The sequence below is a fragment of the Taudactylus pleione genome, unplaced genomic scaffold (genome assembly GCF_031769625.1).
Source record: "Taudactylus pleione unplaced genomic scaffold, aTauple2 ptg000102l, whole genome shotgun sequence".
Taxonomy (NCBI): Eukaryota; Metazoa; Chordata; class Amphibia; order Anura; family Myobatrachidae; genus Taudactylus; species Taudactylus pleione.
The window spans coordinates 4,980,783-4,993,558 of record NW_028284504.1 but is presented as its reverse complement, the minus strand read 5'-3'; the positions used below and the strand labels follow the sequence as shown (position 1 = coordinate 4,993,558).

General features: G+C 44.0%; 1 protein-coding gene across 2 annotated transcripts in view; it reads right to left on the bottom strand.

The window, feature by feature from the left end:
• Positions 1 to 5,821, bottom strand: part of CYB561 (cytochrome b561) — a 32,351-nt gene extending 26,530 nt beyond the window's left edge. The window contains exons 1-2 of one of the 2 annotated variants that reach the window (XM_088470695.1): positions 5,670 to 5,821; positions 967 to 1,193 (exon numbers count right to left, since the gene is read on the bottom strand). In XM_088470695.1, the coding sequence (XP_088326821.1) occupies positions 967 to 1,168 (202 nt within the window). In that variant the 5' untranslated portion in view covers positions 1,169 to 1,193; positions 5,670 to 5,821. Of the gene's footprint in view, positions 1 to 966; positions 1,194 to 5,537 lie in introns of both variants that reach the window. The other variant, XM_088470693.1, reaches the window with a different exon arrangement.
• Between the last annotated feature and the right edge of the window lie 6,955 nt (positions 5,822 to 12,776).

The following is a 12,776-nucleotide window of genomic DNA, read 5'->3' as shown; positions in this document are numbered from 1 at the left end:
TTTTTGACAAGAATACCATTTTACCTGTAAAATTACAACTATATGTAGGCTTTCAAAAAAAAAAGGTTTTAATGACCTGTAAATTGTACAATTATCAGCAATAAATATGCAATTAGATGGAGATTTTGTAAACCACCAAATACAATGAGAACAGATAGGGCCGTAGCTAGGGTAGTGCGGCCGATGCCATCGCACAGGGCAGGGGGCGCTGTTTGGGCCTGTCAAATTTCTGTTAATTATCATTCTCACTTGTAGCTTCCTCTGATTTCATCCCCAGCATCTCCTGGCCTCTCCTATCTCTTCCCTGGCCCTTCCCCATGAAGCCATGGCCCTTTTTTGGGTGCATTATGTCCCTTTGAAAAATGAGGGGGGCGCCAATGCTCTTTCTGGCACAGGGCACCAAAAAGTCTAGTTACGGCTCTGAGTACAGACAACGACCAGTACCAGTGGAAATCGGTGCAGCTGTGCTAATCCAGTGTAGTACCACACTGATCTATTACTTTGTACTACATTGGGTTTCCTTTCTGCTGTACTAATATACAACAAGCAGTGAAAGAGCACCAGCAGACACATATACTTTAACTACACACCTTGTTACCCACCCTATACATATAATTTGAAACTGCAACTCTAATGTTCATGCACAAGTAATTCATTACATACACCAAGTAATAAGGGCAATGCACTCTTACACTATGCACACTGCCCGAACCGTCTTCCAGAATGCCAGACCCATTGCTATATTCCTGCACTGTATCATGTGTAACTCCTCTGGGTCAAAGTACTGGCACAGGTGAAAAAGCCGTTTAGCCACCAAGGACATGTGAACACATACACACTGCAAGAGCACTGCAGTTAATGCACAGTCTCTAACCATCAATAATAACTATAATCCACTACAAGGAAGTAAAGTAACCCAGTGCACCATTCTTTTACCCTGTTTGATACTTTGACACATGTACTCACCATCCCCACACAAGAAAACCATTCCCAGCACCATGCAAATTGGATGGACGTTGAATTGCTCTGGTCCGTCCCAGGAAAATCCCCCTCTATACTGAGATAGCCATGATCCTGTGATCGCTAGTACCGCCACCCCCAGGATCTGAGAAGCAGCCACCAAATACGGCATCAAGCCACTGTTGTGACGTGTAAGCGAGTCATCCATTGTGGAGAATGAAGGGAGTCAATGCCTGCAGGGAACAAGGAGATAACATTAGATAGTAATAAGAAAGCCATCATATCCTGCTGGTGAATTAACCCATCCATCATATTTACTGTATACTAAAATGCTTAAGCCAAAACATGCTATAAATAGGGCTGCAATTCCTATAGCAAATTCTAGAGCAGACATATGGTGGGTACACACTGGGCGAATAAAGTGGATGACTGAACGATAACGATATCGTTATCGTTCAGTCGTCCACTTTTTACACAAGAGCGATAACGACGACGCGCGTTCCCGCGGGTCGTTCGTCATCATCGTTCATCGGGATAACATGCAGGCCAACCTGACGATGTCGTCATGGTTGCTGCATGTTACGGAATGGGGGAGAGAGCCCGGCGCTGAACGATATCGTTAATGATATCGTTCAGCGGGTGTGCTCAATGTCATGAACGACATTGAGCACACCCTGCCGGGAACACACTAGACGATATCGCTCAGGGAGCATATCGTCTAGTGTGTACGCACCAATAGATGACCTATTGCTCTCCAGCTGTTGCATAACACATTTTATATGGTACAAAATGCCAGTGTGCATAAACCATGGGAGTGCCTATAATTGGTGAAAGGGACCCCACAGCACACAACGTGCACTCATTCACAAGACTTACCTCTCAGTCGGCACTGTAGAAGTCACTGGCAGATCGGTGAGGCCACTATTTTCCCAAAAGCCCTGTAGTACTAAAGTCACAGAAAAAAGTGGATTGGATCTGCGCACATACACTAGACTTTTCTGCAGTGACAGTATGCCCAGGAATTGCACTGTCGGAAGAGGGGGCAACCGCACGGAGACTGTACACGGGCCCATTCCTCTGTTCAACTGCCCCTGGCACATACCCTATTACCGTAACATACAGCAGTAGTGACGGATGCCGAGTGTCATATTGACTATGTCAAAGAGGTTAGGAATACGTAAAGAATTAGATATTAGGCTATGCAACCCTTGTAGTACAGATACACGCAACACATAGATGTCAGCCTGCAACACAGCGTTTCTCTTCTGAAGTAAAGAGGAGGTGGATGGGCTGTTTCACAGATGATGTATATCTCTGATTATCTCATTAGTTGAGCATTGAACATGGTGTCTCTGTCACTAATAAGGTTAATTGGGGAGTGCAGAGAAATGACGCAGGTAGAACAGAGCCAGGGGACAATACGTCTGTCAGCTGAGAACACTATCCATATGTGTGTGATAAACTAATTACATCTTCCCTCTAATACATTTCCATTTATTAATATAGAAGGAAGCTCCCTGGGGCAGAAGTAACATTCACAGATCAGGGATCAGTTATATAGAGAGTATTATCGGCTTTCTTGTCTTATTGTTTTCATTAATACATCTCCCCCAACTGACTGCTAACATGATTACAGAGATCATGGCAAACCTGCACAATTATTAATGGTGTGACTGGCCCTGGCACTATAATACCCCTTTTACATCGAATGACCGGGTCCAGCCCACGTCACTGAACACGTATTTCACTGCAGGCTTGATCCGGGTTATTGCCGGAGCCGCTTCTCTGCCGGCGCTTGGAGATTACATCATCTCCAAGCGCCGGCTCTCCATAGGGTGTTAACAGGACCTGCGTCACCCATTCACACTTCATGGTAACACGGTCGTTCCCATGTTCAACCCTGTTCGCTACCCAGGTTGAGTCCAACCCTGGCCCCTTTTCCACTGAGCCGCGACCCGAGTTGACACAGCAATAACACGGGTTATTTGGCCAGTGTAAAATGGGTGGGAGCTTTTTTCCACATCATAGAGCACAAACAGCAAATGCGACACACACCAAACATTTTCTGAATTTGTTCTTCTTTAAGTGCCTGCACACTAGACGATGTGCTCACGATGAGATATCATGAACGATTTCCCTTGAACTCTCCCCTGCACTCCAGGACACGATATGGAGCTGAAAAGTGTCCAATCTGACCAATGATCTATTGTGCGTCCTTAACGATTTCCAGTGCGTTGTGTACGAGATTGGCAGATCTTACCTGCTGTAGGCAAGAACTGAAGATACAACGTACGACCTGCGGGTACCCACATTGGCATAGTTATCATGAATGGATACTCACGATTTGTCTTTCCGATTCGTCAGCATCGGGCAGATCGTGCAAAATATCATCTAGTGTGTAAGCACCTTAAGTTTTAATACAAGATTGTTAATTTTTATTATATCCAAGGCAGTTTACCGCAATAGAATTCTGACCACACTAAACCATATTACATTACTGTGATCCAGATTCTCTAATATAGTACCCATGTTAAAATATTGATTTTGTTAATAAAGCAAGCTTAACTAAGAAATGCTCTGTCCCTTTTGGTATTTGGTTGTTAAACTGGCTGACTGGGGTGTGATATTGTTATTATTAGATATATGATATTGTAGCTTCTAGGTCAGTAGTTCTCAAACTCGGTCCTCAGGACCCCACACAGGTCACGTTTTCCAGGTCACCCAGCAGGTGCATTCATTACTCACTGATACATTTTAATAGATCTACAGGTGGAGATAATTATTTCACTTGTGATTCTGTGGGGAGACCTGGAAGACATGCACTGTTTGGGGTCCTGTGGAACGAGTTTGAGAACCTATGTTCTAGGTATCTATTGCTTTAAAAAAAATAAAGTTTCAGGAACTCCCTGCTACTGTTGATGCATCTAATCTCATCACTCACGACAGTATCTATGTGAAACCTATAACACTACAAATCCCACCATGTAAAATAAAAAAAAATAATATATATATATATATATATATATATTATATATATATATATATATATATATATATATATACACATACATACACATATACACACACACACACCTAAGGAATAGAAACATCTAATGGTGCATACACGCGGTCAGATTTTTCTTCAGATCTTAACGATAACGATTCAAAAAATCAATCATAGCTGAAGGAAAATCTGACATATCTGAAATGCCGGAACGATGAACGATGCGCGTTCCCGATGGTCAGATAACGATATCTGACATCGAATGTGTTTGCAGTCAGACTTGGACGATCCCATTCATTTTAATGCAGTCAAAAATCATTCAAATCTTTGGTAAAATCGTTCATCTGACCATATGTATGCACCATAAGATACAGAAATGACTTAGTGACAGAGACCCAGTTAGGCTGAGGAGAAGAGAGTTACTTGTACTCCATTTAATTAAACAATTTGAAGCAGATGCATTTTTGCTATATGGGTAATCGAATGGTAACCACCTAATCTAAATAACAAGTCTAGATCTACCCTCTGCACCTGGCAGAGGAAAAATAAATGTCACGCAGAACAAACAACTAAAGCTGCCAACAGCACTTCTGTTGCACAGGGCTAGAGCTGCTGTGTTTCTAGGACTGCTAGTGGCAGCACTGACCCTTAGAATAGGGGGACCTGCTCACTACCCATCTTGTCTCTCTGTGCCCTGCCATAGTATGGGAGCCCTGGCCTACCTAGCCGGTCACCATACCCAAAGACTTGGCTTCATCCCCACCTCCCATATGCACTGTTTGCACTTCATTTCTCAATATATTTATAAGCTATAATAAGATCTCAATAGAGTTCTGATTTATTTTTTTTAGTTTAAAGTTCTTTAAAAATATACATTTGATATTACACTGCTTGTATGTTGACATTTGATCATAAGCAAATATACGACTGTATGAAATTGCTGACACTATATGAATATAAATACCCCTTAAAATGTAAAAAAAAAAAAAAAAAAAAAAGTGAATGCACAGTAACAACCAGCCTGCCCTCTCCCTACAGTGTAGCTATACGACAAGCAGCCTGCCCTCTCCCTACAGTGTAGCTATACGACAAGCAGCCTGCCCTCTCCCTACAGTGTAGCTATACGACAAGCAGCCTGCCCTCTCCCTACAGTGTAGCTATACGACAAGCCGATTGGACCAAGTAAAAGATATTATTGTAAAATGAATCTCCGTTTAAAAAAATAATAATGATGATAAAAAAAGGTCTACAGAAGGCAGAGAAATTAAATAATAACTTCATACCTGACTTGAATTATACTTTTTTTTTTTTTTAAAGTGAATGTTTGAGTGGCCAATCCATCTGTACTATTATTATTGCTACTGGAATTGGTACGTAAGAGGGGAACCATCATCCATGCCATGTAACCCCGACACACATAACAGCAGTGCTGAGAGGGCAGAGGACAACATAGCACAATCATGCAGAGATCGTGGTAATTTACAGCAAACTGGAAGATGCAAAAACAAACACCCCCTATGTAACAAAACACCCCCCTTCCCTTGTGTAACAGGTATAGGGCGCAGGGTCCTACCTGCTGCAGGGTAATGTTCTCCCCGTGTGCTCGGTCACTGTATCCCCCCCAGCACCTGCTGTGACTGTTTCCGCTGTGGTGTCTTCCTTATTCCCGGTCTCTGTGCCCATCTGCCGCATGTGCAGTACTTACCCCAGTCACATTCCCTATCCTATACATGTCATGACGGTGCCTCCCGCTCCCAGACCCCGGCTGTGTCACACAGAGCCGCAGGGAAGCCTTTCCCACTTCCTGGATGTCGGTGAGGGGCGGAGCTTTCTGTTCCCATGGAGACGCGGGAGACACCCCGTTTACTGTGTGTATTTATATTTATAGGTGTAACAGTGTGCTAGGGAGCCCACACCCAGACACACACTCCTGCTGTTGCATTGTGTATGAGTACAAGACAGGATACTGATAAATGTAATGAGTAAGCCAACACCGAAATATATTTGTAATGATTTTCAGTTACATGCACCTGATTTAGTTACATGCATCTTGTATATTATTTTATAACACAGTGATGAACAACAGGCAGCCCTGTGGTCACATGTGGCCCTCCGAGCCCTCACTTGAATCCCCCAACTCCTCCCTGCTTGATTCGTTAAAGCTCGTTATGCTTATTTTAAAAAAACCTGCTGATATCTTATTAGATAGGTATTTCTTTCATTGATTCAAATGTATTATTTAAAACTAAACTAACGCGTGGCGCTCCAGGCCGCCCAGAAGAGTAGGCAAGTCTCCCGAAGCCGGCCGCTACCTGCACACTCTCGCCCCAACCCTTCTTCCCTGCTGTAGGCAAATGAGGAAAGGTGCGTTTAATTGAAAATCCCAATGAAAACACTCAGGTGTCTGTTTACTAAGCCTTGGATTGAGATAAAGTGAACGGAGATAAGGTACCAGCCAATCAGCTCCTGTCATTTTTCAAACACAGCCTGAGACATGGCAGTTACTCTCTGATTGGCTGGTACTTTATCTCCATCCAAGGCTTAGTAAATAGACCCTTCAGTGTTTTAGGTGCTTCCCTGAATGTTGGCACTGTAAGTGAGTGAGTGCCAACCTTATACCATACTTACCTACCCTCCCGATTCGGCCGGGAGCCTCCTGAAAATCGGGTGCCGCTCCCGGCCCCCCGGAAAGGCAGTCAAGTCTCCCGGCCCCAGCGACTCACCTGCATTAACCCCAGCAGCAGGGGGCCGATGACGCGATTCGCGCTGAATCACGTCATCGTAGCCCCGCCCCCTGCATCACAATGCCATTAATCTCGGCATTGTGAAGAGGGGGCGGGGTCATGATGACGCGTTCGTGCTGTCACGCCCCACGCCCCGCCCCCAAAGACGTGTCATCATCTGAACCAGGCCCCCTTTCCACCGCGACACGCCCTTTTTCAGCGATACTCCCCCGTGTGGTTGCCGGACAGCTCCCTCCCGGAAGGAGGGAGCTCAGTGTGGGCAACCCTGCCTTATACCAAAACGCTGTTGGAGGGGCGTGCATAAATTATCCACTGCGATGCCATACTCAGCCTGAGGACTCACAGTGTGCGCTGAGGTTAACAATTCCTGAGTAAGGTCAGACTTTGTGCAAGTGTGCGAGAGGCTGCGATGGTACTCGATTGTAACGATGGTTTTGCAGTCTTGCTAAACATTACGGATGTGTGTAAGGTAAAGTGGGTGCGTTGCAGCGGCATAACGATCACAATGGATTAGCATACTATCGCAGTTGAACTGCGTGCATATTCGTTATTGCATTCGCAGTTGGGATCGGTAGTGAATCAGGCCCTCTTGCATATTTCTGATGACAAATAAGAAACTCACTACAAATGTTTCACTATACATTTTACTTAATGAAAAACAATACATCTTAAGTCATCTTCTTACGACAACAAAAAACAACAACTTGTTTCTTACCAATATCCTCCTTTCCTGAAGTATGTAGAGACTGCACACACCCGTTGTCAGCTCCTCCCTACAGGTAGAACAAACCTCATCACTGTCAGGGCTGACAATACAGCATGTCCTCCACCTAATCTACACATACAGTTTCAAGTGAACTTTACATAAGAATATTGCTTCAGAGACATAGAGTATAAAAGGAGAACAGAGTATACAAAAATGCCTATTCAGTAACTATTGTCTGAACTAGTGCCTAGTAGCATGGTAAATATTCATATAGTGATTACATCATGGATGTTATTGTGATGTGGGGGACAATAAAAACAGCTTTCATTTATTTAAGTTTTAGTAATAAAACGCACACAACAGAATCACACATTCAATAAAGTCTCTTAAGGGGAACAATTAAGAAAATCTGCCTATAAATAAAGTATGGATGTGCAGGCTCGGATAGGTTCGAGTTTGCACGCCGAGTTCTGATTTTTCCCTCCAAAAATAGTGTCTCAGAAAGAGGCAAAACGTCATCTTTCATGATGATGTTTGTCCATGACAGATGACGTTTTGCCTCTTTCTGAGACACGATTTTTGGAGGGAAAAATCCGAACTCGGCGTGTAAACTTGAACCTATCCGAGCCTGCACATCCCTAATATAAAGACAAGCTCTGAATTGTGGCAGGGGAAATCCTTAATTGTTTGTGCCACATGACTATGAGCTCTATTCATTATGTTAATTATCGGGGTCCGCTCACGAGCGCCGGAGCAATTAATCATTGCTCCGGTGCGGTGACAGCTGATCCGGAAATCATCTATCTCCTCAAATCTTTTCACTGCTCCTTCTAGCGCAGTGAAACTAGTGCGCCTGCGTGACCTTGAATTCACACAGGCGCACAAGAGCCCCGGTGTCTGGTGTAAGGCGCGAGCCAGACCAGGAAAGAGGGATCTGAAAGGATCCCTCTTCGTGACCCGGGACTGGTTCACTGGAGCATCCGCCTTCTGAAGATCGCGAATGCTCCCGCAGTCAAGGTCCGAAAATATTGCATTGTCGGGGAGCTTGATGAATTCCTGTCCCCATATTAGTGTATGGGGACAGCGTGCCATTTCGGGAGAGAAAAGAATGGCCCGAAAACTTAATTTCTGCAAAAAATTTTAGTTTTCATCTGCTTTTGTAGAAATTAAGTGATAATGAATAGAGCCCTATGTCTTGTTAATTTTGTCAATCAAATGCAGTGAATAAAGAACATATGTTTCCTGTATTTAATACTAGCTGGGATACCCAGCGTTGCCCAGGTTGAAGACTGGACACCTGCAGCCTTCATTTTTTTACATTTTACATTGTCCTCATCTATAACCTGGATAACTATGCAAATTAGGAGTAAATGACAGTGCAGGTGGCGTATTCTCATACCGTTTGGAATGGGGTATATCAGGAGCAGACTGACTTACAGGACAGAAATCAGTATAGCTTCCAAAATCACTTGAGTTTCAGAAATCACTGCAGAACAGAGAGGGTGATTCAGTTGTGGACAAATATACTATCGCAGCTGCTAATATGTTACCAGCTGCGATAGCTTTAGTATGGTAATGCAACAGGAAGTGTCAATTGCGTCCAATGACGCAGCGTGAGATCATATGAGATCCTTTTGACCGGCTGAATGATCATGGGGTCACGCAAGCCAACCACCGCAGATGAGTAAAAGAGGCCAAGAAATCTCCGTCAACCGACGGAGATCCTGGCTTCTCCACTCCGCTCCCATCGGCGGCGACACTGCTCTGTTTAGGGAAACCGAGGCTGTTGCCGCCTGCTCCCCGCCCAGAAACAACAATAGACTGTCAATCACTGACAGTCTGCTGCCGGACTGCGTGCGGGATTGCAGACCCGTACTGCTCATGCACAGTACGGGTCAGGCACATGAGCAGATTCCTGATAATTGTGAATCTGTGTGGTCCCTGTCCAGGGCCAGATTAACAATGGGGCGGATGGAGCTACAGCTCCAGGCCTCCACATAAAAATAGGCCTCATCATCAGCATGATGATGATGAGTTGCCTAGCTGGTCACACAGTCAGCCATAAATTATAAGTATTAAAATTGTTTTTTTTAGTTTGCCCACAAAATTATGCATTTTTTAAATATTTTTAAGTATTTAGGTAGACAGTGGGGCTGATAGTTTATGAGGTGTTCATACACATTTGGCTCTTGTCACACCCACACAGCACTGGTTACAGCTCCCCCTCCTTCTCAGTATAGGCCCTTGAACATTTTCAGCCCTAGGCCCATTTGGCCCTTAATCCGGCCCTGTCCCTGTCACTGCGTCCACAGCTGAATCACCCCCTGAAATCACTCTGCAGGCCAACATTGAAGACTATGTCTAGCAGGGCTGCCATCAGTGGGGGAATGCCGGGACTGGACTCCTGCTCCTGGACAGAAGGGGGCCAGCTGCGATCAATCTCCTCTGCTGTTAGTAAATTCCATATGTTAAGCTTTGCCAGGATCAAAGATTGTGGATTGATTATGCTGTCTGCCACAGTCTGAATGTATGATTGCTGAGCTGCTCATGAGCCTGCCATTGTTTGACAGACTGTGTATGAAGCCAGCCCTTCAGCCCCAGAACCTGTGTAATTTAAGTGTCTTGTTATATGGGATTGTGTGACAGTGTGTGGCCCTGACGAAGTTCAAACCTAGCAAAAAGCTTTATTCTGGTGAAATACACCACCTTGCTAAATTTGGTAGCGCTAGGTACAAAACTTTGGGCGTGCATGAAGGACAAACAGACACACACACACAAACACACACACTTTCTCACTTAAATAGATGTCTACAGTTTTTGCAATAATTGTTTTAGTCACAGCACAACAGGGTGGCAAGGCTTAAGCCTGGCAGTACTGTCTCTGGTGGTACGTTATTGATGTATATGGTTCAGCTGTATCACCAGCATCCATTAATTTTTTTCGCCCTTTGATAAATAAACTCCCTAATTTGGCCAAAGAATTACACTGTGCAACAAAATAAAAAAAATTTAGTCATATAAAAGCAAGAGGCTGTAAGACAAACATTTTTATACAGATCACAGATATAAGGATAGAAATCTTGGAATGTAGTTAAAATGTCAACAGTTATGATGTCGACATTGCCAAAATGTTGTCAGGTATGTGAAATGTCGATATAGTCAGAATGTCGACATTAGGGTTAGGCTTTTTGCAAAGTGGTTGTAAAAGTAAGGTGAAAGGTTTTAGTTCCTTTTTTCCTTTTTATCCTACTAATATCATATCCTTAAAGCAAATATTCTATTTGTATTATTTAATAACAGATCATAATTAATAACTAATTATAAACCCTTTAATAACCTACTCGCATGGCTTTACCCAAGATTATATACCTTGAAATCATTTGGATAATTCATTCAAGAATGAGTACACACGGGTATTAAATAAAGTAAAGGAAAATGTATTTCAATAACAATCACATATATGTGAAACAGTATTATCACATTTCCAATATTTCAATATGTTTTAACAATATGTGTGTATGCAGGGGCGCCGAGAGCCGCGCTGGGCCCCGGGGAAGAAGGGGGCATGATCACAATTAGGCCACGATCTTAACGCCCCTGGGCAGTGGCGGGCTGGGCCGGGGGGCAGGGTGCCATCTGCCCCCCGGGCCGGTATAATTTCAGTGTTATGGGCCGTCTTTCTCTATACACTTCTGGTGGCCGGAAGACATGCATAGGATGCTCCCCGGCCACTCAGTTTGTGTAGCAAGGCTAATCAGTGCGGCCGTCTGAAGCCCTTGTAATAAGCAGCTGCCTGGGGAGCATCTTGTGCATGTTTTCCGGCGGCAGGCAGCGCAAGCCAGGATTCGGACTCACGGGCAGATTGCTCAGACAGTCACCAGGGGCGGGGCATCACTGGGTGAGGGGAGGTGGCCAGGCACCTCCTCTTCCCTTCCACTTCCCAGCTCTCCTGCGCGGTCTGTCTCCACACTGCAGTGCAGACTGCAGTTAGAACGGGGAGCTAGTGATCCCTGCAGCGACTGTGCTTGTACAGATGCCCGGAGGCTTCCCCTGGTAGCCAGAAGAACCTGCACCGTACATGGAGGTAACAAGTTTGGGGGTCCTACTACTAGGCCACTGACTGCCTGTCCAGCTGAGATGAGACTACAAGTCCCAGCACTCCTTGTCAATTGGATGTGCTGGGACTTGTAGTGCCATCGCAACTAGAGAGACCCTGAAAAAACGAAGTGCACATATATATATATATATATATATATATATATATGTGTGTGTGTATATATATATATATATATATATATATAGTGTATGTACAGTATATGTGTGTGTATATATATATATATACAGTGTATGTACAGTATATATGTGTGTGTATGTGTATATATATATATATATATATATATATATATACACACACACGCACACGTACATTCCACAAGGTCTGTCAATCGCATCATTGAAATCTGTAGCTTCCACTGGTGCCCTCAAACTCAATATAAATCCCCCTCAGTCTCCGTCCTCACCCCCTCTGTAAGTTGCCCTCAGTCTCCCTGTCCTCTCCCTCCCTATAACTCCCATCTAGTGTCTCTGCCCTCAGCCCCCCTTTAACACACCCTTTAACACACACTCAATATTCTTGCCACTTATACTGCCTGTCACTGACCCTGATTCTCATTGCCCTGTCACTCAGTCACATTCACCCTTCATATAACTCTCACTGACCCTCATAGTGTCTATACTCATCATTTACTGTATTCCTGCCAGGCAAAGACAGACATAGAGGGGGCAGAACGGAAACAAAGACAGACATAGAGGGGCAGAACGGAAACAAAGACAGACATAGAGGGACAGGAGAGCAAGAGGGGAAAAAGACCAAGATGGTATTGAAGAAAGAGACAAAGTAGTGGGATTGGAGAAAAAGAAATAGTGGAGGGAGAAGAGAGATATGGAGAAGAGACAGAATGGGAAGTGAAAGATGGAATGAGAAGGGAAAAGTGGGGAGGAGAAATGTGGGTTGAAGAAAGAGAGAGAGTTAAAAAAAAATTAAAAAGAAAGCTAGGCAACGCAGGACATTAAATATAGTGTGTATATATATGTACAGTATGTTTTTAAATGTTTATTCTTGTGGATATTTTTTTTGCTGTAATGTGTGTTTACTAAGGGCTCTGTGTACTAAGCCTTAGAGAGAGATAAAGTGGATGGAGATAAAGTACCAACAAATCAGCTCCTGTAATTTTACAGGCTGTGTTTGAAAAATGACAGGAGCTGATTGGTTGGTACTTTATCTTCATTAAATTTAACTCTCTCCAGGGCTTAGTACTGTGCATTGTGATCTGCAGGGACTTGCTCACTGATGCTGCAGTGT